Here is a 24,741-nt window from a genome sequence, read left to right as displayed (position 1 = left end):
TGGGCTAACAGGCGAGCGCATACATACCCAGTCTCAGTCACTGTCTCAGCGCGCCCTGGGAGCGGGCTGGCACTGCAAGCCTGGAATCAAACCCCAACTTCTGCCCTCGGCCTAAGCAGGCAATTTAATCTGCTGAGCTGGGGGCCGGAGAGATGGCTCAGTAGAATAAGCACTTCCCTGGCAAGCGCAAAGCCCTGAGTTCAATCCTCGGTTCCGCCAAAAGAAAAAAAAATTAAAAATCTATGAGCTATGTGGCTGGCCCTGTAGAAGGAAACTTAAATGACGGGCCTACCCGGGAATGGTGGTACACGACTATAATCCCAGCACTTGGGAGGCCGAGGCAGAAGATTGCCTCCAAGTGAAGGCCAGCCTGACCAAAATAGAGAGACCCTATCTCAAAAAACAACAAACAAGTTGTGGTTCCTAGGAGGGGGACATATGTGCACACACAACAAGTGGTTCTAAAGTTTGTAATATTGTCCATGAAAAAGTAACACAGTCTGCCCAGGCACTGTATGGTGGAGAAGAGCAGACGGCAGTGGAAGCGTTCTGCAGGGTCTTGGGCGGGAAAGCCCGTGGCAGCTACAGGACTACCCTGGGCAGGGGCAGCGGCTCCTGTTCCTGCCGGGCACTTACTGCGTGCTGGTTTAATTCTACACCTCGACTTCATCCACCTTCCCACACCCGGCTCGGGGGACCCGGGAAGCACCGAGCTACCTCCCGCCCTTGTTACTGTTTTACTTTGAGACAAGGTCTTGCTGCTGTTGCCCAGGCTGGGCTTAAGCTTGTGATCCTCCTCCTCCTCCTTTAGTTTCCTGAGTAGCTGGGACGATAGAGGTACATTGCTGTGATGGGGTTAGTCCACTTCACTTAGTTTTCACAACAGTCCTGTGAAGTGAATACTGGTACTAGCCTCTTTTTTTTGGGAACCAGGGATTGAACTCGGGCCCTTGCGCTTCCTATTTTGTTACTTTTATTGTACCAGGGATCAACTCGGGACATTCAAGTGCAAGGTCTCGATCTACCTAACGAGATTCTTTAGATCCTGTACTAAACACATAAAATAAAATAAAATTTCCTCCTAGGACTCTCCAGACCACCCCCTTCTGTGATGTGGGGTCCACTTGCCAGAGGAAAGCATAGGGCCTCCAATTTGCATATTAATTCCTCCAAACACAGGCATTGGTTCCAGGGTGGACAGCAGGCCTAAATTTTCCCAGGAGGAACCTGCGCTGTGATAATCCCAGTGTGAAATCTGCCACCCCAGGGTGAGCACGGCCCCCACCCCACCCGCACTATACATTCTTCCAAGCACAATGATTGGCTCAGGGAGGGACACGTGGTCCAGGCTCACCCAATGGGAGCCTTTGGGAGCTGGTGGGAAGGGCTCTGTATGAAGTGGAGGTGCTGAGATGCCAATCCAGCTGGTGAGGTGGGGCCATATAAATTAAAACATCATAAACTGTGTGGTGGCACAGGCCTGTTAATCCCAGCACTCTGGAGGCTGAAGCAGGAGGATCTCAGCCTTAAGACCACTCTGGACTACACAGCAGCTGTGTAGTCTCTGTCTCAAACGAAGTTCCCTCGGTTACTGTCACAGAGAACCGAATACTTGTGTCTGCAGGGAGGTAAGAGTTTATTTCTGTCAGCCACCGCTTCAAGTAGCAGCAAGCTCCCTGAACTCAGAGCCCCAGGCCTTCCAGCTTAGCTCAGAGGATGCGAACCACCCAGGCCAACATGATCCACTCCTCATCTTCATTGCAGCAGCCAAGGACAGAAAGGGCCAAGGGGAGGACAGACCAGGGCAGACCCTTCTCCCTTTGACATCTTACTGGCCAGCACTCGGGTTTGTAGCGCGGGATAGACTCTAAGTCTCAGGATCCTCCTGACCCAGCCTCCTGAGTGCTGGATCACAGGCCTGCACCATCACAGCAGGGTTCATCCCCTCTTAAGGCCCTCAGTTTGCTTTTCCCTCTTGTTGTCATGGCAGCCAGGGTGAGGACTAAGGTCTCTGAAAGAGATCCTGTGCCTGCCCAGGGTGTCAGAGTGATGGCTTCCAACGGGCTAAACTGGGGCAGGTGTGCCGCAGTGCCACAGACGATGGCCTCGTGTGGCGGTGTGGCGTTCCAGGAGAGCCTCTCCCCCCACTTCCCACACACACAGGGTGACACAAGGCACTGTGCTCTGGAGCTGAGGGAGGAGAGGGCTCCCTCAGGATTGGGAGGCAGAGCCTGTGGGCCGAGCCCCCTCCTTCCGCCGCAGCACGAAGTCCCCGGGGGCGGCTGGGCTCATGGCGTAGAACACGTTGGCGTTGTCGGGAATCAGGAGCTCTGGTCAGAAGCAGAGACCACGGCAGTTAGAGCCACACAATCGTCTGCTCCATGCAAGGCCTGGGAACCTTCTAGCGGGCAGCCCCGGCCTGCACAACCTCGGGTCCCTCCAGCCTCTGCATGCAGAGTCAGCGTCACTCCCTGGTCTCTGCAGACTGGGACAACTTCAAGCTCCAGCCTGTAATGCCTCGTGAGTCTTCCAGCTGAAGGCCTGGGGGAGCCCTGACCATTCCTATCATACCGAGTCCTGCAGGAGTCCTCTTGCCTCAGCCTCCCAGGAGCTGGGAACACAGGCCTGAGCAACCACACCCACATCTTCTCTCATTTGATTCTAGACAATCTCTGTACCCTATAAACCTCAGGAAGATGCCCTCTAATGCTCCCCATCCTCAAAGAGAGCTGGTGAGTACAACGAGGTGACCCCACATTCTCACGCCTTGGGATCTGCCCTCTCCTTCTTACCCACAAGTCTGTGCAGGAGTTACCTGGCAGCCCTTAAACCCAGCTGACACTGGGCTCCTTCTTTGAACTCACAGACTGTGCCTGCACCTCCCAATGCCTGTCCCAAGCCATCCTGCTCACCCTTGTCCCCAGGGAGGACCTGGAAGAGCTGATAGGCGTGGGCCCGGGGCCACGGCACATGGTGCTTCTCCAGGGCACGCTGGACCACACTGGGGGCTTTGTCCTGGCTGGTGAGCTGGAGGCAGGGTAGGTGGGAGGTGAGGGGCGTCGGGACCCAGGGTGGGGCTCCCCGGCTCCCAGCCCTCACCAGGATGCTCCGGTACAGGTTCCCGTGGTCGTTCTGGATGCTCACGCGGATGACACGGGCTTCCGAGCTCTGCTCTCCAGGGACGGGGGCGCAGGAGCTGCTCAGAGGCAACGTGGGAGCCCGGAGACCAGGCAGTTCCAGGCTCAGGGGCCGCTGTAGGTGGCGCAGGCGAGGGCTCAGTGCTCAGGCGTGGGGACCACAGGCCCCAGCCCACTGATTTTTTTGTTTTTTGTTTTTGCGGGGGTACTTGGGATGGAATACAGGACCACGGGCTTGCCAGGCAGGCACTCAGGCTGCTGAGTATATCCCCAGCAAATTTATGTGTTCCTGTGTTTTTTATTTAATCATTTTTATTGCTGGTTTTTTTTTTTTTTTTTTTTTTTTGTATTTTAGGTGAGGGTCTACAGGGTTTTCTGGATCTCACTACTAGATCAGACTCATAATGATCTGCCTGTTTACAGCAATCTAAGAGCTGAGATTACAGGCACCATACCCAGTCTCAATTGCCATCTCTTGTGACTCAGGGGTGGGGCTGATACACCAGGCCCAGGGATTGAACCCCTGACCCCTGTGCCTGCTTGCAGGTGCTTTAATTCACTGAGCTATTTGGCCCACCCCTGCAATTTTATTTTACCTAGTGGTGCTGCTGGGGATGGAAGCCAGGGCCTTTGTACTGAGCTCCATCCCAGCCTTTTTTTATTTTTTACTTCGAGAAAGGGTCTTGCTACGTCATGAGGTTGACTTGCAATCCTCCTGCCTCAGCCTCCCAGAGTGCTAGGGGTAGAGGCACATGTCACCAAGCCCACATGCCCACACTGGCCTATGCACAGTGCTGTGTTCACAGTCCTGTGACCATAAGGCCATGTGTGCCCCCACACCCAGTACCCACTGCATGCAGTTCAGGGGCACCCAGAGACACCCATTTATACCCCAGTTGTGAGATTACAGAGGCAGATGTATGCCTGGTCCATGTACACACACACACACACTGACATACATATATACAAACCCACATTTAGCAGGAGAAATCCTGCTCTTGCAGCCAGCATCAGGGGAAACTCCACCCACTGCACCCCTGCCCTGGGAAGACTTAGCTCCCTGCTTGCCCTGCAGTGAGCAGGTTTGGGTATCCTTGAAAGTGAGCAACATACAAGGTGGGTGCCGCAAGCCCGTCATCCCAGCACTCTGGGAGGCTGGGGCAGGAGGATCGCAAGTCAAGTCTGAGCTCAGCCTGGGCAACAAAGCAACTTAGACTGAGTTTCAAAATAAAAGTTAAAAACAAGGACTGAGGGCAGGCCAAATAGCTCAGCAGATTAAAGCACCTGCAAGCAAGCACAGGGGCCAGGAGTTTGATCCCTGGGTCTGCCTTGCTGGTCCTGCCCCCAGGGCGTGATATGATGGTGACTGAGACTGGGCGTGGTGGTGCGTGTCTATAATCCCAGCACTTGAGAGGCTGAAAAACAGGAGGATCACTACAAGTCCAATCTATGCAGTGAGACTCTGCAGACCCTGTCCTTAAAAAAAAAAAAAAAAAAAAAAAATATGGAGGACTGGGGTGGACTCAGTGTATGAAGGGGCTCTAGCTTCAGTCCGTAGCACCACAAATACATAAGTAACTAAATGAATAAAAAAGAACAAAGAACAACAGCACCCAGAAATGCCCTGTGGTCCCAGGTGAGAAGCCCTTACCCTGGTAGGTGGCAGCCTCCTCTCATACCTGAGCCTGCCATCCTGTATCTGCCCCCTCTCCCACACTATGCACAGGGCCTGGATACCTTGGTGCCTGAGCTCTGAGGACCTGGAGAACCTGGGGGACTTCCAGCAGGAGGGACCTTGGCTCTGGGACTGGATGGAGGGGACCCTGGAGACAGACTGGGGAGACACAGAGCCAAGGTGGGGTGGCTGCCCTGCTCTGGGCCCTGCCCTCCCTATGTCCTCCCTATATCCATGCCCCATCCAGGTGCTCACCTGGAGGTGGGTGATGAGGGGTCCCCGGGACTCCCGCCTGGGGGTGTGCTCTTCTCCCGAGACAGCTTCCTGAAGTTGGGGAGGCGGGGCTCAGATCTACCTAGGAGCAGCACTCCCGCACCCCCACAGACATCCCCCCCTAGACTCACGCACTGAGCCGCTTGGTAAGGCTGATGCGGCGCCGGATGCGCGGGGAGCTGGGGCAGGAGGCAGCTGGGGGCTCGATGACTCTGGAGACTCGGTAACTGGGGTGTCAGAGGGGGTGGGTCAGGAAGTGAGCAGAGGCGTGGGGGAGAACCAGGAGTCAGGTGCTGCAGGCCTGGAACCCACAGGGCATCTGGTGCCTTAGGACTAAGGGGGCCAGCAAGCTTGGCAACTCTCACCAGGAGCTTCCCAATGGGGCCAAAATTAAAGGTGGGATGTGGTGGCTCAGGCCTGTCATCCCAGCACTCAGGAGGCTGAGGCAGGAGGATCGCCATGAGTTCAAGACCAGTCCAGGCTACATGGTCAGTTCAAGGCCAGCTAAATTGCATAGTGAGAGCCTGTCTCAAACCAAACAAAGCTCAAGGCCAGGCATGGCGGCACACATACATAATCCCAGTACCTTGGAAAGGCCAAGGCAGTAGGATCATCTGAAGGCCAACTTGAGCTACACAGGGAAACCCTGTCTCAAAACAATAGCATTTCAGAGCTAGGTGATTAATGGACTCAGTGATGAAGGTCATGGACTCCACAGAATGAAAGCAAGTACAGGGGATAGCTGGGTTGGATGGTTGAACAGTGAAGTTACAGTCAATTATTCCAAAGTGGGGCTCAGAGATTCAATGGGACCAGGCATGGTGGAATATGCCCGTAAAGGAAGCTGAGGCAGGAGGACTGCAAATTTGAGCCCAGCCTGGGCAACTTAGTGAGCACCTGTCTCAAAATTTAAAAAAAGAGGGGCCGGGGAGATGGCTCAATGGAATAAGCACTTGCCTGGCAAGCGCAAGGGCCTGAGTTCAATCCCCAGTTCCACCAAAAAAAAAAAAATTAAAAAAAAGAGGCTTGGGAAGTAGTTCAATCCAAGGCCCTGGGTTCAATCCCAGCATCACAAAAACAGAAAATTGAGAGGCAGAGAGATTGATTTGGATAAGGGAGGCCTCAGGAGTGATCACTGGGCAGATCGGATGAGAAGCTGGGAAAAAGAACTGTTGGGAGAGTTAAACTGAATGTTACAGGTTGAAGTCAGAGTGTCAGGCATGGTAACCAGTAATCCAAGCCCAGGGGAGGCCGAGGCAGGAGGAGCATCAGGAATTGCCAGCCTGGACCATGTCAGCCAGGTCAGGTTAGGGCGCAGGTGGAAGAGGGCCCCCTGGAGGAGCTGGTGCATTGTCAGCCGTCTCAGGTGGGCTGGGGCAGGGTGCGGGCTGGGGCAGGGCGTCACCTCTGCTCCTCACTGAGCTGGCGCTGGGCACGCAGGGCAGCCAGGACGGGTGGATGGGGGCGCAGGCTGTAGCTCCGACAGCGCCGCTGAAGCTGCTGGATTCGGGCCAGGATCTCCCACTCCTGTGGGGGTAGCCTCTGAGACCCTGCCTCATCCCATCCCCACCCCTGGGGACCCCCATGCCCACCCCACTGCCCACTGACCTTTCTCCGTTTCTCAAAGTTGATGAGATCACCCTGGGGGCAAAGCTTGTCTGAACTGGAGCCCCCCCATCAAGGGTCAAGGTCAAGAGCTGGTTTGTGAGGAGTGGGTTGTGCTGAGGGACTGGGGGTGGCAGGGGGAGGCAGAAGCAAGGTGGAGGTCATCTGGGGTCAGGGGTTGGGGGCACACCTCCAATACATCCGGCAGGGCTGTGTCCAGCATAACCAGGTCCGTGAGGAAGGTGCCGAGGTAGGGGACAGGGCCTGAGGGCAGTTTCTGCAGCCCCCAGAGCTCTGGTCACTTCTGGCAATAACTGACCCTGTCACCCAACATGCCCCACCCCAGATAACTTGGGCTTCCATCCCAACCCCACCACTCACTGAGGAGAGGCATCCTGGGCTGCTGTCCTCCTCTTGGGGTCCCTCTGTGGCCTCCTCCTGGGAGGAAGAGAAGGACTAAGTAGTCCTGCAGTGTCCTCTGACCTTTCCCAGTGGTGCCTGAGACCCACCCACATAACCCCATCTCACTTCCAATAATCACAAGCTGTACTAGTCCTGGAGGTCCACACCTGTTATCCTGGCATTCTGGGAGGCTGAGGCAGGAGACCCACAAGTTCAAGTCTAGTTTAAGTAACTACTTAGTGAGACCTTGTCTCAAAATTAAAAAAAAAAAAAAAAAAATTAAAAGGGCTGAGGATATACCTCAGTGTGAAGGTCCTGGGTTTGATCTCTAGTATAAAAGGAAGAAAGAAGAAAGAAAATGCAGACAGGTGGCATGGAAAGGAGGGCCTGTGAGGCGCAGGGACACTCGGGCCAAGACCTGCATGAGGTGACAGGGAGCAAAAGTCATTCACCTATGCAGAGGAACACGGAATATTCTGAGTGGGGAACAGGCTCCTCTCACACCCCCTCTCTTCTAGGGTCACTGCAGAAACTGTACGTGATTGCCATTTGAAGTCAACTCTTGCCACAATAAGTCAGATGGGTTGGGCCACATTCTAAAATCTTCAGGGGCCAGGGAGATAGCTCAATGCCTGCTTGGGCAGTGCCATCCCCAGCTGCTCCAGCCCCACCCCCAGGGCAGGTTGAACCAGCCACAAAAAAACAAAAATAAAAACAAAACAAAAAGGGCTGGAGAGATGGCTGAGTGGTCTAAAGCACCTACTTAGAACTAGCTTGGAAAAGCATCAGGGACCGCGGTTCAATCCCCCAGCACCACATGCCAGCCAGCCCGCCCCCTGGTGGGCTGAGCTGGCCTCTCTCTCTCTCTCTCTCTCTCTCTCTCTCTCTCTCTCTCTCTCTCTCTCTCTCTCTCTCTCTCTCAAATAAATAAATAAATAAATAAATAAAATTTAAAAAATAAATAAATAAATAAAAACAAAACAAAAAAATCAGGTGTGGTGGCACACTCCATAATCCCAGCACTCGGGAGGCTGAGGCAGGAGGATCACAGCAAGTTCAAGACCAGCCTCGGGGCTGGCGCTGGGGAGGCTGAAACAGGAGAATCTCTACTGTGTGAGCTACGTGGTGAAACCCTGTACCAAATACATTATTAAAAATAAAATAAAATAAAAAAATAAAGACCAGCCTAGAATACAAAGTGAGCTCAAGGCCAGCCTGAAAAAAAAATTAAATTAAAAACGTATATTTCCAGGACAATTTTTTTTTTTTTTTTTTTTTTTTTTTTTTTGCGGAACCAGGGATTGAACTCTGGCCCTTGCACTTGCCAGGCAAGTGCTTATTCTACTGATCCATCTCCCCAGTCCTCCCAGGACAAAATTTTAAAAAAATTCCCACTTGGCTCTAACTTTGGCCTGAAGTAACCTTTTCCTTGTGACTCCTTGTGTTTTGTTGAATGAATAAATAAGGCTATTGCATTATAATGGAAACAAGAGAAACAATACAATTGTTGGAGACAGGCATAGTGGCCCGGGTGGTATCCCCAGCACTCCGGGAAGGTGAGGAGGGAGGACTGGAGGCTCTGAGCCCAGCCTGGGCAAATGAATGCTCCCCGGTGCCTGCCTCGGTACCTGGGACAGAATCTCTCGGCTACTGAGGTGGTTGTTCTCATCGGAGAAAATCTGCGAAAGCTTCCTGAAAGTGGAAAGTGGTTCTCTGCGGGTAGGAGAGAGGGGAGTCAGGGGCTCGGTGGTGGGCTGTGTCAGAGCGGAGATGGGGCCGCCCCCACTGTGCCCCGCCCAGCTCACCTGCTCACGGCCCCCCAGCTGCGCTTCAGCCTGTAGATGGGGTTCGACTGCAGGGCAGACAGGACGGCGCGCAGGGAAGAGAAGTTTCGCAGTTCGCGGCAGCGCTGGGGTGAGGTGGAATTGCTCATCATGTCTCATATCTTAACCCCGGCCACCTTAGATTCTGCGCCTTTTGTTCCTTGAGACAGGGTCTCGCTATATAGTCCAGGCTGCCCTTAAACTCAGCAGTCCTTCTGCCTCAGCCTTCCCAGGCCGGAGATGATAGCGTTTCTATCCTGTGACTTCAGACCTTAGCCCGACCTTCAGCCACGCCCACTTCCTGGGCTCTCCCCCACTGCTCTCTGGCTCCTCCCACCGAGGACTCTCATTGGTGGAACGCTGCTTCTGCCACGCCCCTACCCGCCCCACCCCACTGTGCCTACCTGCGCGATCCTGATCCACTTCTCGATGCGCTGCGCCCTTTGCGAGGCTGCCAGGCCGGGTGCCCCTAGCACCGAGCCAAGCACGCAGCCGGTCACTGCGTTGAACTGGGCCACGGTGGCGCGCACGGTGGGGGCGACGCCCGAGGCCCCTGGACGGTCCCGCTGCGACCACACGGAGCCCAGACACTCGCAGGACCGCACCTTCGAGAAGAGCTTCTGGGGATAGGGTGGGGGGTGGACTCAGTGTAACCTGAACCCCCACCCACGCCACCCCAACCTGCCACTGTGGGGGTCCCCACCGCATCCATGAGGGTCAGCTGCTCCGCCACTTCGTCCACGCTAAAGTCCAGGAGCTCTGGACCTTCCCGCTGGGGACCTTCCTCTTCCTCTGGGAAACCTTTAGGGGAATCCGGTCGGGGGGGCTGGGCAGCCCTGGGAGGTCCTGAGGGTTGGACAGAGTTAAAAATCTTACACTGGAGCCCAGTATTGTGTGGCTCATGCCTGTAATCTTTGCAGTCTGGGCGGCTGTGGCAGCAGGATCGAAAGTTGTGCCCAAACTTAGCTATTTGACAAGACTATCTCAGAAATAAATACATAATAAATAAATAAAGGAAGGAAGCGCTGCAGTTGTAGCTCAGTGCAAAGGTCTTGAGTTCAATTTTCACTGCTACAAAAGTAAAATATGAAGCTGGGTGTGACAATGCACACCTGTAATTCTAAATTCTAGCACACTCAGGAGAGTAAGGCAAGAGTATCGCCGTGAGTTCTAAACCAGCCTGGGCTACATAGTGACTTCAAGGCCAGTCTGAACTACATAGCGAGACAGAAGACAGGCCGACCAAGTGTTCAATAAACAGGAGTGGTTTTCCATAGTGGGTTTTACTGGTGGCGCCGCCTAGAGGTTTTGAAAACTTGGCTCTCGCCTTAAGGGTAGGGAGGACTGTGTGCACGCTCAAGGTGGGGCCACACAGCCTCCAAATGTCCCTTGACCATTGTACCATGGAAGAACCTATCTACTCTGCTCTGCTCCTCGCATCTATTTTGCTCATAAATTTTTCTAGCCCCCTGAATGGGAGGACCATGGAAGTCTGGACTTGGGTTTGCTTGGAAATTGCAAAGGTCATTCACTCTGGCAAGCGCTGTCGCCAACATCTCTGTTTCTGTCGTTGCACGGCCAGTGTACTGTCTGCATCAGCTGGCATGCGTGGCTGTCACCTCGCCTTGAAGTCACTGGTACCTCCCCTGCAGCCCTCCTACAAGTAGAGGCCCACTCTCATCAGGAGCCCAAGTGAGACAGGTCAGAACATCTGAGTCCCCAAAGACACGGGTTAGATGACTGCTGGATATGGGGGCCGGCCAAATGGCTCAGTGGATTAAAGCGGGCCTGCTGTGTCGGCCCCGTCCCCAGGGCGCACTGAGAGGACAATTGAGACTGTAATCCCAGCTCTTGGGAGGCTGTAAACAAGATCACTCCAAGTCCAATCTAGCAGTGAGACCCTGAACACCTTGTAGACCCTTCCCTAAAAAATACAAATAAATAAATAAATAAATAAATTTTTTCTTCTTCCCACAGTTCTTTTAAAATTACCTTTGTTAGACTGTTTAATTACCTCTCATTCCAATTAGGACAGATGGCCCTTATAAAATATTAGCTTGTTGCCAGGTTCAGTGGCAAGTATCTGAAATCCTAGCTATGTGGGAGGCTGAGACAGGAAGATCACAGTCCCAAGCAAGCCTGAACAACCTAATGGCTCCTTGTCTCAGGACAAAAAATAAAACAAGGTACGGCAGTGTGCATCCTCAATCCTGCAATTTCAGAGGCTGAAGCAGGAGGATCACACGTTAGATGCCAGCCTGGGTTACACCATGTCCCCCCAAGTCAAGTACATATGTAAGTTCATCAGGTGTGGTGGCAAGTGTCTGTCATCCCAGCACATGGGATCGCCATGAGTTGGAGGTCAGCCTGGGATATGTGGTGAATTCAAGGACAGCCTGAGGTACACAGTGAGACCCTGTCTCAATTCATAGGTACTACAGGGTAAAGCACTCCTGAGCAGCATCTTTTTTTTTTTTTTTTTTTTTTTTGCGGAACTGGGGATTGAACTCAGGCCCTTGCGCTTGCCAGGGAAGCACTTATTCCACTGAGCCTTCTCCCCAAGTGGAATCTTGTACCATCAAAACATTTAGTATTTTGGACCGGAGAAATAGCTCCCCCGTGACTAAAGTACCTGCCTAGCATACAATCAGGGAGGAATAAGCTCTATGACACCAGAAGGAGCTGGCAAGTTGAGGGGAGAACACTGTTACGGATTGAGAAAAAGTAAGAAATTCCTTGAGTGAAATTTCTTTGTATTCTGATTTGAAGAAACAACCGTAGAAGAGACATGTTAGGGACAACAAGGAGCTGTAAAAATGATAGTTCTCTGTTCTTTCATTTTCTTTCTCTTTTTTTTTTTTTTTTTTGAGGCAGGGTTTTGCTAATAGTTCAGGCTGACATTAAACTCACTCTATAGCCTATGCCAGCCTCAAACTCATGGTGATCCTCCTGCCTCAGCCTCCTGAATGCTGGGATGTAGGAGCGTGCCATGACACCTGGCAGACTGGGTATTTTCTCTGCATCTTTTTTTTTTTTTCTTCTTCACACAGGATCTTTTTTTTTTTCCCGGAACCGGGCATTGAACTCAGGCATTTGCACTTGTCAGGGAGGTGCTTATTCCACTGAACCATCTCCCCAGCCCTGTATTTTTTATATTAAGTATTGCTGGTTTTTTCTGGCAATGTTTTAGAACTAAAAATTATACTTAAGAGTCCTTGCCAAACCGGGGAGATGGCTCAGCGGAATAAGCGCTGCCTTGGCAAGCACAAGGGCCTCAGTTCAATCCCGGGTTCCGCCAAAAAAACCCCCAAAAAAGTCCTTGCCCAAAAAAAAAAAAAAAAAAAGTCCTTGCCAAACCAAGCGCTATGACACATGCCTACAGCCATTCTGAAGGCTGAGGAAGGAGGATGACGTGTACTCACGAGTTCGAGGCCACACAGTGAGGCCTGTTTGCCAAAAAAAAGAAAAGAAAGAAAAAAAATGCTTGTCAGTTAGAGGTACCCATTAAGTGTGACATAAATCTGAGATATGCTCTAAAATCACTCTGAATTTTTGTTTGTTTGTTTTGTTGCTGCTGCTGCTGTGGTGTTTTTGAGACAGGGTCCTATTCTGCAGCCTAGGCCGGCCTAGCCCTCACAGCGATCGTCCTGCCTCAGCCTCCCCACTGCCTCACTAAAGTAAATGCCATTTTCATGAAACAGTCCCACTGGCTGGAAGCGACCACGCTGGGCCACACAGTCCTAACAACAACTCGGAATCACGTGATAAAACCTGACGCCAAGGAACAAGAAATCCCTCATAACCAGGAGGGGACAACAGGTAGAGACTAAAACTATAGAAACATAGACTTGTCCCCAGGACCACAGAAGCCAGAAGCAGCTACTTTGCACAGCAGGGAGGAATGCGACCACTTTAATCTGAGGATTAAAGGATGAGGATTAGGGATCTAGGTGCTTTGTGACACTGATCAGCTCAAACACAGATGGGGAAAGCCGATCCCTTTAAGAAGATACCATTATCCAGGCAGCTAATCCCTGCTGCTCCTGCTGGGGGGGGGGGGAGTGGGATCCTGCTCTCCCGAGACAGGAATCAAACAGGAAGGGGTGTCACAGTGAGGTGTGACAAACTGTGGCAGGCAGGGAGGGCACAAGATGAGAGATTTGGTTGGGAAGAAGTCACAGAAATCTGCTCTGCAGAATTGCCATTTAACTTCAGACTGGAGTGAGATCCATAGCCACTTGTCCACACCCCAGAAGTACTTTATGGTGGAAGTCACAGACCTTTTTTATAGAGGGCTACTGAGCCACGCATCATCGTGGTGCACACCTGCAATCCCAGCTCTGAGCCCAGGCTGGCCTCAGACTTGGGGCGATCCTCCTGCCTCAGTCTCCTAAGTGCTAAGATCGAAGCTGTGTGCTACTATGCTTGGCTGATTATTTGCTGTCCTTTTTTTTTTTTTTTTTGGCGGAACCAGGGATTGAACTCAAGTCCTTGTGCTTGCCAGGGAAGGGCTTATTATTCCACTGAGCCATCTCCCCAGCCCCTGCTCAGTCTTTTTGAGATAGGGTCTTGCTATGCAGCTCAGGCTGGCCTTGTGCTCACTTTGTAGCCCAGGCTTGTCTTGATCTCAAAACAATTCTCCTGCCTCAGCCTCCCAAGTGCTGGGATTACAGGAATGCAGCACCATGCCCAGCCTGATTACTTCTTTATTTTTGTCTATTTATTTATTTATTTATTTAGATACAGTTTCACTAAGCAGTTCAGATTCCTAGTGATTCTCCTGTCTCAGCCTCCCCAGCGCCAGGATTACAGGTGTGCACCACCATGCCAGCTAGGTTTTAGGCCGGCATGGAATGCAGTATCAGGCATCGAACTTGGGACCTTGTGCTTGCCAGGCAGGTGCTTAGACTGCCAAGCTATCTCCCCAGCCCCTTCTTTCCTTTTCTTCCTTATCTTTCTTTTTATTACTTATTTTCTTAACCCAAAGTTTTTTCAAGGGAATTACGAGCCTGGTTCTGGTCTTATATCATGAGAGCTAGTAGCCAGACATTCATTGAATGAAGAGGCCCACGTAGTAAGTACTGGTACCTGCGTTTATGCATAGGGTCTACAGGGTGTTCAGGGTCTCACTGCGTAGATCAGACTTATAGTGATCCTCCTGTTTCCAGCCTCCCAGGTGCTGGGATTACAGGCGCACACCACCACGCCCAATCTCAAATGCCATTTTAGCACACCCTGGGGACGGGCCTGGCACAGCACACAGGGGATTGAACTCCAGCCACTGCGCTCTGCCTAAGCAGGCGCTTCAGTCCACTGAGCTATCTGGCTGGCCCATCTCTCCCCACCCCATTGTTGTTTTGGCTAAGGAAACTGAGGCTCACAGAGGTGAAGTGACTTATTCATGATCACAGTCAGCTGAAGGTCAAACTGGGATGTGAACTCAGATCATTGGCAGAGATTGGATATCTTTTCACAGAAGCAGAGCACTAGAAAAATGCTGATAGTTTGACAAAGAGCTATGATCTCTATTTCACAGGTGGAGAAATTGAGGCTCACACAAAATTTAAAATCTTGCTCAAACCCCGGGAGGTAGTGCACACCCGTAATCCCAGCACTCTGGGAGGTTGAGGCAGGAGGACTGCAAGTTGGAGGGATCATGCAGAAAAGACCTCCCTGGATGCACCTAGAGCCCAACATGCCTCACCTGTCCACAACACAGGCTGCTCCTCTTTCTGCTCTTGATCGGCCTCCTCCAAAAAATCTTCCAAGAGCTTCTTGGCTTCCTGGGCCTCGGCACCCCCAGGGGCTGCCCAGCTCAGAAAGACTCGGATGCGACCCAGGTCCGAGTGGGTAGGGGGGTCTCGGAAATCCTGAGGGTGATCTCGGAGCCAGGAGCCCAGCACAGACACCACGGCCCTGGCCAGAAAGGTGCCCTCAGGTGGAGGCCCGAGATCTGGACCTTTCCACCTTCGGCTTCCAGACCCACCGCCCCTCCTGCAGCAGGCCTGCACAAGAGCATTGATTAACTTACGCTGTCTCACTCCCCACCCCTGCAGTGGCCCAGGCAGCTGGGGGACCAACCTCAGATTCTTGTTGAGGCTCAGGTCGTGTCCCTCTGTCTTCTCACTCTCTGTCCTAGGAAGAGGTCCTCGTCAGCCCAGGTAGGTTAGCGGGTGGCTGGGGCAGGGAGGCAGGTGCTGGTTCTAAAGCCCAGGTGGGGCTGTGGGGGGCGCGGGTGCCTGTGACTACTGACCTCTGAGGTAGTGGCGGCAGCGGCGGTGGCGGCGGCGGCAGGAGGAAGCGCAGGACACAGGCGGTAGGCACGAAGGCGTGGTGGGTGGCCAGGAAGGCGGGCACGAAGCCAGGGTCCTGCTCGCGGTCTCCGGACACCAGCTCGCGCATCAGCCGCTCCAGCCGCGCTGCCCTGAGCGACCGCACTTTGCTGGTGCGGTAGTGAAGAAAGGTATCGGCCACGGGGAGCAGGGGCTGCGGGGGTGGGGGAGGAGGTAGTGAGCAACCAGAGGGGTCTCCGCACCCCGTTTCCAGTCAGGCCCAACGCTAGCCTCACTCTTCCACCCAAGCTTGCCGGTTTCTTCTGACTCCTTGGGTTTGTTATCTGTCCGGTCCAAAAATCGATCCCCATGGGCTCCTCTGGAATTTATTATTTGGGAAGGGGGGATTGGAGCTTTGCACTGAGCCTGCATCCCTAGCCCTTTTTCTTTCCTTTGAGGTAGGATCTCATAAAATTGTTAAATTGAGCAGCCTTCCTGGAATTGGCAATCCTCCTGCCTCAGCCTCCAAGACTGCTAGGAGGACAGGCGTGCACCACCGCTCTAGACACCCACTGGCTCGCTCACGCAGCCGTCCGCAGGGCTCGCTCAGACCTCCTCCGGCTTGCCCGGCCTGGCCCGGGCCGCACCTACCCTCCCCCGGGCCGGAAGTAGGCTCCGGCCCACTAACCGTGGCCGCCCACACGCCACCCTCTTTCTGTCCTCGCCTGGCTGGCCCCAGGCCCGCTCGGGAGCGCGCATCACGTCGCCCAATCCAATTTCCCACCTTCCCTCTGTGCCCCGCCCCCGCCCTCCTGGGCGCGCTCAACCCCGCCCCACTCACCTGGCTTGCGCAGGCCCCGCCCCCGCCCCTAGGTCGCGCGCAGGCCCCGCCCCCGCTCACCTGGCCACGTGCAGGCCCCGCCCCCGGGCTCGAGCGCTGGCTACGCTGCCGCCGCAGGGTCACGCTGAACACCGCTCCGTCCTCGCTCTCCTCGCCCCAGTCCTGCAGCGGCGCCTGGGCGCAGGGAAGGCTTAGGGTGCTGGGGCTAAGCCTTCGTGCTCTGTACCCAAGTCCCGTTAGGGACGTCCTAGCGTCCAGTCTCACAGAATCTATTTTCTTTTTTGAGGCAGGGTCTAACTCGCAGAGAATCCTGTCTCAGCCTCCCGAGTGCTGGGGTGCCAGGCGGGGACCGCCACGCCCTGCCAGAATCTGTTTCTGATCCCCCCTTCAAATGCACCCAGAGACCTCAGCTCCATTCCTCCATCCCCAAAGAGAACCAACGCTTCTCTCAGTCAGGACAAGGTCCCAAGAGGAGACACGAGAGCCCTCTCAGCTCTTGAAAGGATGGGCGGCATTTGGAGACATCCTGGGGTCCAGTTTCACCCGTTTCTGGTCTCACCTTCAGACATACCCCCTTCTGCACCCTGAAGAGAACCAGCCACCTCCCTGGGTCAAGGCCAAGGGTCTGCCCTTGAGGCCCTGGGGACAGATCCGATTTATGGGGAGTCTGCACCCAGTTTCTAGACCCGCATGTCACCAGGGACACGGGTCCCAGGATCCTCGGCCTCCTTACCAGGGCGAGTTCCTTGCCCACCGTCCGCTCCATGGCCCACGCCTGTCCCCACCGTGGTGGCGCCAGAGTGAGGCGGAAGGGACAGCGGGTGGCGGGCAGCGGGCAGCTTCGGGGAGGGGCGGGGGCAGGGGCGGGGACGGGGCGGGGCAGACCCTGGGCTCTGGCCTGGCCCGATGTGCCCAGGGAGGGGCGCCTCTCTCCCCAGGGGTGGGGGAGCTGAGCCGTGGGCCGCTTCGCCCCGAGGCAGCGTCGTTTGTCCTCAGGTGGGAAGGGCTGTTCAGCCCCAGAAGTCCTGCAGGGGGCAGGACAAGGGTGTCTCTACGGTGTCACCAGAGGACCAGAGCTACGAGGCCCAGGCTGCAGGGGCCCTGAGCACCCTGGGTATTGCAGGGCACCCCCTTTCCTTCAGGTGGGGTAGGGTCAGAGAGCGAAGAACACCCCGAGGCCGGTGGGCGACCTTTATTGCGCGATTCTGAGGCCAGCGCTGACCCAACCTGAAAGATTTACTGTGGGAACGTCTGGCCCGGCCCCTTTTCTCCTCAGGGCCGGCTGGCCTGCTCTGCTTCCCATTCAGACCTTGTCCAGCCCTTCCGGGGGCCCCATGCAGCCCTGGCTGGGCCCAGAAGATCAGTGGGCTCGGCCGAGCGGGCACCACGGGCCTAGGACCTCCGCAAGCGACCTCGCTTCTTGTTGCGCGTTTCGATGAGTTTCTGGGAACGAATCTTGAACGAGGCCCGGCTGACCACTTCGTCGTCCTCTTCACTCTCCTCTTCGTCTGTAGGAGCCCGACTGATTGGGCTGTTGTTCAGCGCCCTCCCCAGCTTTCAACCACTCCACCCACCTCCGCCTTGGCCCTGTGCCTGGCGTCTGAACACTTCCCACCCTTCCCAAGCCCAGCACTGACCGAAGAACTTGTCCTTGGAGCTGGCCAGGGGAAGGGAGATGCGGGTGTTATACCGGGGAAGCTTTCCTTCTAAGGTGACCAGAAACTAAGAAGAGAGAGGATGGGGAGAGAGGTGTGAGCAAGGGAGGAGCTCACTCCCTGCATGCCCTGATTCCAGGCAGAGATCACCATCCACTAGCATTCAGTTTTTGGTTTTTGAGACAGGGGCTTGCATTGTAGCCCAGGCTGGCTTTGAACTCATGGCAATCCTTCTGCCTCAGCCTCCCCAGTGCTGAGATTACAGGCATGTGCCACCACACCCAGTGTACAATGTAGTATTTCTCCAGCCCAGCGTCACTTTCCTTTTCAGGAGACTGAGGTCAGCTCTGCTAGCTTCTCTGCCTGGAGCGTCAGGTTCACCCTCAAATCTCTCCCGTGGACCCTGAGGCCCCTTCCCAGCTCGGCTGGCCACAGCCTGGTCCCCAAGGGTTACCCCCTTCCCCTCCGGCCTGCGTGGACTGCTGGGCACCTCGCGGCTGGCGATGTGGCGAAGCATCTCCTGCACGTCGTGGCTCTGGAGCTGAGCCTGCAGTTTCAGCAGCTTCTCCTCCACGAGGCTCAGCAGGTTCGGCAAATAGTTACTTGCAGCAGGGTCTAATGCCTTCCCAGAGAAGCGGCTATCCTCCTGCGGCCGTGGGAGGAGCCGTGTCAGGGAGGGGCGGGGCTTCGGACGAGGTGGGGGTGGGGTCACTTCTGAAAAAGCCCTCTGGAGCTCTGCCTGTGGCGGGGCCTCTGAACACTAGATACAGACTAAGGGTGCGGACAATGGTACTACCTTGAGGGTGGCGGAAGAGTTGTTTGTTTGTTTTTGTATTGGGGACTGAACCCATTTGAACCCAGAGCCTTTGTCCTGAGTTACATCATCAGTTCCCTCTTTTGGGACAGGGTCTCCCTAAATCTCTGAGTTGCCAAAGCTGGACTCGAATTTGAGACCCTATGCCTCAGCCTCCCAGAGCGCTGAGTCGATAGGTGTGCACTACCACACCAGGCAAAAAATGAGTCTCTTGAGGACAGGACAGGGCTTCTTCCACTTCCAGCAGCCTGCCAAAGGATTGGAATAGAATCCCCAAGGTTTCTGGTGGGAGCACACTGGGCCTTTCCTAATGGGGCCTGGGGCAGGGCACAGTCTCTGGCAGTGAAAGGGTTTCCCTGGGGGTGTAGGGCAGGGGCTTCCTGCTGTAGGCTGGGTTTCCTGGGGTCTCCCGTGACAGGAACCTCTTTCGTGGCCGCCGGCCTTTGGCAGACCCTGGCCCACCGGGTGGGGCCTTACTAGGGGTGGAGCCTCCGTGCAGAAGGGTTTCCCTAGAGCCTGGCCTCCGTGGGGCGTGTCTTCTGACCTAGTCCCCTTGGGGGCGGGGCGATCCCAAGGGCGTGGCCATCGAGGGGCGTGCCCTGGGCCCTCAGGGGCAGGGCCCGCAGCCGCACTTACAACTGTGATGACCTTCAGTTTGCTGGCCAGGTGCTCCAGGCTCTCCTTAACCACCTGCGCCGTTCGCATGGCGCGCTCCAGCTGCTCCTGGGCCTTAGTGCGTCGCTGCTCCTCTGTCTTCAGGCTCTCCTGCAACTCAGCTTGCAGCTTGTCCTGGCTGCAGGGCGCAGAGAGAAGTCACCCTCGAGCACTGCCGAGCCTGCACGCCTCCCACAGCCTCCCATGCACCCCACAACCGGGCCTCACCTCACTCGAGTGGCCTCCCCAGAGTACTTGAGGTCTTCGAGTTCCCGCTGCAGCCGATGCTTCTCCTCCTTGAGCTTCACCAGTGCCTCCTCGTTTTCCTTCTTGAGGCTCTCCAGCTGTGTGAAGGTGTAGTCCTGGGCCAGGAATCGCCGCACCACCGACTGCGGGCCAGCCAGCCCCAGTTAGAGCCAGGCCAGGGAGGCGCGGGCGCCCGTCCATCCCGTGCACAGGACTCGAGTCTAAGCTGGTATTTGCATTTTAGTTTGGCAATATTAGGAACTGAACCCAGGGCCTTCACGCTGAACTGAATCTCCAGCCCTTGTTTATGTTTTACTTTGAGAAACAGTTTTACTAAGTGGCTAAATTGCCCTGGCTGACCTGGGACTTGTCCTCCTCCTGCCTCAGCCTCCCACAGTGCTGGGCTGACAGTTGGTGGATTCTGCACAACAGAGAGGACGGATCTATCTGTGTGTGTTCAGGCCCAGGGCTACCTTAAGTGGTGCAGCCCCTGACATCGTTTTTCCAATGCCCTTCTTGCTCCATAGTTAAGAAATTTGAGTCCACCAAAATCAGCCAGTAACTTCTGGAGGTAAATCTCACACAGGGAAATAACCATGCACCTAGGGGCCCAATCTCCTAGGCATCGACCCTGTGGGAGTAGGGGCCATAGAGGACCCAAAGAGGAGAGCCTGGCTGACAGATCAGCTTAAGACATACCCAGCACCACAGTGGAAAAGGAAGAGTCTAGGAAATTTTCAGAATTATTGCACAGTATGAATAGCAGGGGCCCCACCTGCCGGGTCTGAGGGAGGCCCTAGAGGTTCCACAGTTCTTAGAATGTTACCGGCACTGCTGTGGACACAAGACAGACTAGAGTCTTGGGTCTCCTTGGCCAAAGAAGTGTGAAGCTGGGAGTGGTAACACACGCCTGTCACCCCAGCACGCAGCAGGCTGAGGCAGGAAGACAGCCACAAGTTCAAGGCCAGCCTGTACTACACAGAGAAACCCTGTCTTTAAAACAAAGAAATGAAGTACAGAAGGACAGGGGACAACGGCCAGGTGCAGGCGGCTCTCCTGGGCTTCGCAACAGTTGGAGGGGGAAGGGATGGATGTCTTTCAAGAGAGCGGTTTGTGTGATGCAGACCTGAACGCACAGGGAGGATGTGCTGGGCCGGACTCCTGCTTGACTAGGGGTGGAGGGGGCGGCGGGGCGGCGCTCACGTGCGTTTCAGCGGCTCCAGTGGCATCCTTGACCTTGCTGAAGGTCACCTCCATCTGGTACATGCTCCAGCGCCGCCGAAGCTCCTCCTCCTTGGCACGCTGGTGGTCTTGGATCGTGTCTTCGGACTGCAGCAGCAGGTGATCGCGCTGGGTCTGCTCCCGGGGGAGGTCAAAGCCAGGCTCAGCTGCTGGGAGAAGGGCTTGGGTGCACGCAGGGGGAGTGGGGGTAGGGACAAGGCTTGGGGTCAGGTGAGGGCACCCAGGCGCGGGTCAGCAGGACTAGGCAGGACAAGGCCTCAGAGCCAGGGCAGGGGGCGGAGTCAGAACAGGGGCGGGGCTTTAGGAAAGGGTGGGTTAAAGGTAGGGCCCGAGGTGGAGGAGAGGAGGGGGCAGGGGCGGCCCCGCAGGGAGGTGGGCGGGGCGGCGCCAGGGAGGGGCGGGGCTAGGAGCAGCGCGGTGGCAGGGACAGAAAAAAGGTCCAGGACTCCAGGTTGAGGGTCAAGTGGGGACGTGGCTGGGAGCAGGCCAGGCCAGGCTGCGCGGCTGGCATGGCTTGAAGGCCTGTGCCCTGCTGTCCCCACCTTGCGTTCCATGCGCTCGTTCTGGAGTTTTTTCTCCTCTGCGCGCTTCTTGCACTCAGATATGTATATCTCCCGCTTCTTGCGCTCGCGGATCACCTTCTCCTCCAGATACTGCAGTTGGTTCTGCAGGGCAGGCAGTGGGTGGCGGCTGGTACCTAACGGGACTACAGAGAGCCACGGGCGCAGGTCTACAGAGCTGGTGTGTGACAACTTTTTTTGGAGAGAGGTTTTGGGTTTTTTTTTTTTTTAATTTTAGGGAAGGGTCTACAGGGTGTTCAGGGTCTCATTACTAGATCCGACTCGTGATCCGCCTATTTACAGCCTCCCAAGAGGTAGGATTACAGGCGCGCGCCACCACGCCCAGTCTCAATTGCCATGTCAGGGTGCCCTGGGGGCGGAGCCAGCATGGCATGGCAGGCCCGAGAATCAAACCCCCGGCCCCTGCACTGCTTGTAGGCGCTTTAATCTGCTGAGCTATTTGGCTGGCTCTGGAGAGAGGGTCCTGCTATAGAGCTCAGGCTAGCCTCGAACAGAGGTCCTCTGGCCTCAGCCTCCTGAGTGCCAAGATCACAGGTGTGCACCAGCACTCCTAGCTCGCTTTGTTTTCTTTGGCAATGGCACCCAGGGTCTCGTGCATGCTAAGCAAGTGCTTTCCGCTGAGCTGCATCCCTAAGCCCCACTCTGCACAGCTAAACCAGGCCACAGGGTGCGGTGAGTGGGGAGCACGGGGCTCAGAGGCAGCTGAGGTCTGACTTGGGCCCGGGAAATATGGCAGCTGGGCAGGACCCCAGGACAGGAGACCCTGGCACCTTGGCAGTGTCCCTGGCGTTGAGGGCCTCTTGGTTCACCACGTGCAGTTCCTGCACCTCCTGCTTAGCCTTCACCACTTCAGCCTCCATGGCATCCAGCTGGTTCCCCAGGGTGAGTGCCTCCTCCTGAGGCATGGGATGGTGCCGGCTGTAATTGCTGTCCCCAGTAGCCTGGCCTCCGCCTCCCAGGCTGTCCCCCTTCCTGGGCTACCTGCAGACAGGCCTTGAGCTGCAGATACACGCCAGTGATGTATTCGGCCTCTTCCGCCTTCATGCGGGCCTTCTCCAGCCGGTTCTCCAGGTTCCGCATGGTCTAAGGCAGCAGCACAAGGCTGAGTCCCGTGAGACTCTACCCGGACCCCAGGGCCCTCCTGCCCCTGCAGCCCCACCTTGGCCATCTCAGTGTTGCTGTCCTGCACTTCGGCCACCTCCAGCTGGCGCAGGCTCTCCTGCAGCTGCAGCTCGTCCAGCCGCCTCTGTCGCAGCACCACCTGGTGTCGCAGGGCATTCAGCTGCTTCACCTTCCCGCTCAGCTGGTGGTCCAAGTGCTCCAGGGCCTGCTGTGGGTGGGACAGGGAGAGCAGGCCTCCTTCCTTCCTGCTCCTGGGAGGTGGCCCTCACCCCTGTCCTTTCGCAGCATTGACCTGAAGCCTACCACCTCCTCTGTTGGCTTCCTGGGCCCTCAGATTCCACACTGTTCTGTTGATGGTCTTACACAATCTCAGGGGCTTAGAGGCCATTCACTTCAAACTTAGTATCTATCTCCTTTGAATCTCTTTCTTTGGTACTGGGGATGGAACCCAGAGCCTTCCCGCTGAGCTACATGACCTCCATTTATTTATTTATTTATTTATTTATTTATTTATTTATTGTAAGACAGAATCTCCTTAAGTCACCCGGGTTGGGCTCAGGCTTGCAATCCTCCTGCCTCAGCCTCCTAGAGTGTTGGGATTTCAGGCATGTGCCACCACACTCGGTCAAACTGCAGCCTGTCACATTCACGGTTCCCTCTAGATGTCTCCAGAGGCACCTCAAAACCATCGCACCTGGAATTGAGTGCCTGTTACCTGCCAACCAGTCACTGCTGCTCCATCCTTCCAGTTACTCCAGCCCCAGCACTCACGCGGTGGAGCTCCGAGGTAGGGCTCTGCTTTGCGAGCACGAGGTCCGGGATTCCATTCCATAAACAAGACGCACACCTCCACGCAAGCCTCAGCTTGTCTCTCTCCCGCCTACACCCGTCAGGTGGCAGTTTCTCTGGACTCCCTGGCATCTCCCTCGGCCTCTGCCCCTTTGGTGGCTCCACAGCTCAAGCCACCTTTCACCTTGGTAACCTCCTCCTGGCCTCCCGTTGAATCCTTGAAGTTCCTTTTACACTTACGATTCTGGGTATGAAGTCCACACTGGAAGCAAAATGTGTGGTGCATTCAACGTGGGCAGGGAGTTTTATTCCAACCACACTGGCCTGCGTCCAGGTCTGTGACATGCCAGGGTTGCCTCTGCCACAGGGCCTTTGCGCCAGCTGTTCCCATTCCCTGCCTGCCTGCTGGATTCTTGGCTCAAACATCGCCTCCTCCACGAAGAGGTCACAGCTAAGCCCTCCCATGCTAAGGCACCAGCTCCCCTAAGGCACCAGCTCCCCACTTCTGTCACTCCCTAGGACACAACCTTTCTTTCTTGTTTTCATTTCTCTTGTCATTGCTACAAAGTCTTTTGTTTCTATATTAGCTGTGTTATAAAGATTATAAAGATCTATATTAGATCTTTATCATTTACTTTTTCGTGGTACTGGAGATCAAGCCTAGTGAGAGTCTGCCACTGAGCTAAGTCCCCAGCCCTTTTTATTTTTTATTTCAAAACAGGGTTTCACTAGGTTGCCCAAGCAAGACTTTTGCCTGTGACCATCCTGCCTTAACCTGCATAAGTGCTCCAATTACAGGTACGTGCCCAATAACATGTATTTATTTTAATTTAAAAAAATATGTATTTGGTACAGGGTCTCACCATACAGCTCTGACTCATAGTGATCCTCCTGTTTCAGCCTCCCCAGCACTGGGATTACAGGCATGTGCCACCACACCTGTTGTTGGTGGCCAGCTCAGCACACCCAGGGGCAGGGCTGGCACAGCATGCAGTACCAGGGGTCAAACCTGGGTCCTTGTGTTTGCCTAGGCAGGTACTTAGACACTAAGCTATCTCTGTGCCCCTTTAATTTTAATTTAAAATTAGTTTTAGAGTCTTGCTGTGCAGCCCAAGACTGACCTTGAAAACACTACAGAGTCCAGGGTAGCCTCAGATTCATGAGATCCTCTTGCCTCAGGCTTCCAAGTGCTGGGATTATAGGCATGCTCCATCACACGGGCTTACTGTTTTTTACTTTAAGACAGTGTCTCACTCTGTTACCCAGGCTGGCCTCAACCTGTGATCTCCTGCCTTAGTTTCTCGTTTGGCCCATGTGTCTCACCAGGCAGACACTTGGACTACTGAGCTATCACTCTAGTCCCTAGCTCCATAAGAGCCAGGATTACACGCATGAACCACTGTGCCTAGCTTGTTTGCTTTTAATTTTTTAAGGGATGGGAGCCGAGCATGGTGGCGCACACCTGTAATTCCAGCATTCTGGAGGCTGAGGCGGGAGGATTGTTGCGAATTTGAGACCAGCCTGGGCTACAGAGTATGCTCAAGGCCTCCCTGAGCTGCATAGTGAGACCCTGGCGCAGAGAGAGAGAGAGAGAGAGAGAGAGAGAGAGA

The 24,741-nt window shown here is 54.9% G+C and overlaps 2 protein-coding genes and 1 long non-coding RNA gene across 4 annotated transcripts in view; 1 reads left to right on the top strand and 2 right to left on the bottom strand.

Moving 5' to 3' along the window:
• Positions 1–1,621: 1,621 nt before the first annotated feature.
• On the bottom strand, positions 1,622–16,863 carry Rgl3 (ral guanine nucleotide dissociation stimulator like 3). 2 transcript variants are annotated; one of them, XM_023717068.1, is made up of 19 exons: positions 16,762–16,863; positions 16,089–16,202; positions 15,169–15,401; positions 14,997–15,050; positions 14,620–14,831; positions 9,619–9,761; positions 9,320–9,535; positions 8,898–9,001; positions 8,721–8,805; positions 7,072–7,128; positions 6,881–6,967; positions 6,694–6,726; positions 6,491–6,612; positions 5,217–5,312; positions 5,068–5,136; positions 4,875–4,971; positions 3,100–3,252; positions 2,913–3,027; positions 1,622–2,330 (listed from the first exon to the last, which is right to left on the bottom strand). In XM_023717068.1, the coding sequence occupies exons 1-19, from the start codon at positions 16,792–16,794 to the stop codon at positions 2,212–2,214; spliced, it is 2,142 nt and encodes a 713-aa protein (XP_023572836.1). In that variant the 5' UTR covers positions 16,795–16,863; the 3' UTR covers positions 1,622–2,211. The 2 variants fall into 2 exon arrangements, with proteins under 2 accessions (XP_023572836.1, XP_023572837.1); XM_023717069.1 differs by lacking the exons at positions 1,622–2,330; positions 2,913–3,027 and having other exon boundaries at positions 3,159–3,252; positions 5,221–5,312.
• A 342-nt stretch (positions 16,864–17,205) lies between these two features.
• Ccdc151 (coiled-coil domain containing 151) overlaps positions 17,206–24,741 on the bottom strand; it is a 12,093-nt gene continuing 4,557 nt past the window's right edge. Inside the window, exons 4-13 of the mRNA XM_004632822.2 lie at positions 22,380–22,550; positions 22,202–22,303; positions 21,991–22,116; positions 21,182–21,304; positions 20,601–20,753; positions 19,380–19,540; positions 19,134–19,290; positions 18,174–18,329; positions 17,666–17,750; positions 17,206–17,536 (exon numbers count right to left, since the gene is read on the bottom strand). Coding sequence (XP_004632879.1) covers positions 17,421–17,536; positions 17,666–17,750; positions 18,174–18,329; positions 19,134–19,290; positions 19,380–19,540; positions 20,601–20,753; positions 21,182–21,304; positions 21,991–22,116; positions 22,202–22,303; positions 22,380–22,550 — 1,350 coding nt within the window. The 3' untranslated portion in view covers positions 17,206–17,420. The remainder of the gene's footprint in view (positions 17,537–17,665; positions 17,751–18,173; positions 18,330–19,133; positions 19,291–19,379; positions 19,541–20,600; positions 20,754–21,181; positions 21,305–21,990; positions 22,117–22,201; positions 22,304–22,379; positions 22,551–24,741) is intronic.
• Positions 23,005–24,741, top strand: part of LOC111817145 — a 2,372-nt gene continuing 635 nt past the window's right edge. Inside the window, exons 1-2 of the long non-coding RNA XR_002821405.1 lie at positions 23,005–23,129; positions 23,853–23,929. This is a non-coding gene — a long non-coding RNA (uncharacterized LOC111817145). The remainder of the gene's footprint in view (positions 23,130–23,852; positions 23,930–24,741) is intronic.

Source organism: Octodon degus, unplaced genomic scaffold (genome assembly GCF_000260255.1).
Source record: "Octodon degus isolate 3935 unplaced genomic scaffold, OctDeg1.0 scaffold00050, whole genome shotgun sequence".
Classification (NCBI taxonomy): Eukaryota; Metazoa; Chordata; class Mammalia; order Rodentia; family Octodontidae; genus Octodon; species Octodon degus.
Note: the sequence above shows the minus strand (reverse complement) of the source record. Positions and strands in the feature narration are given on the sequence as shown.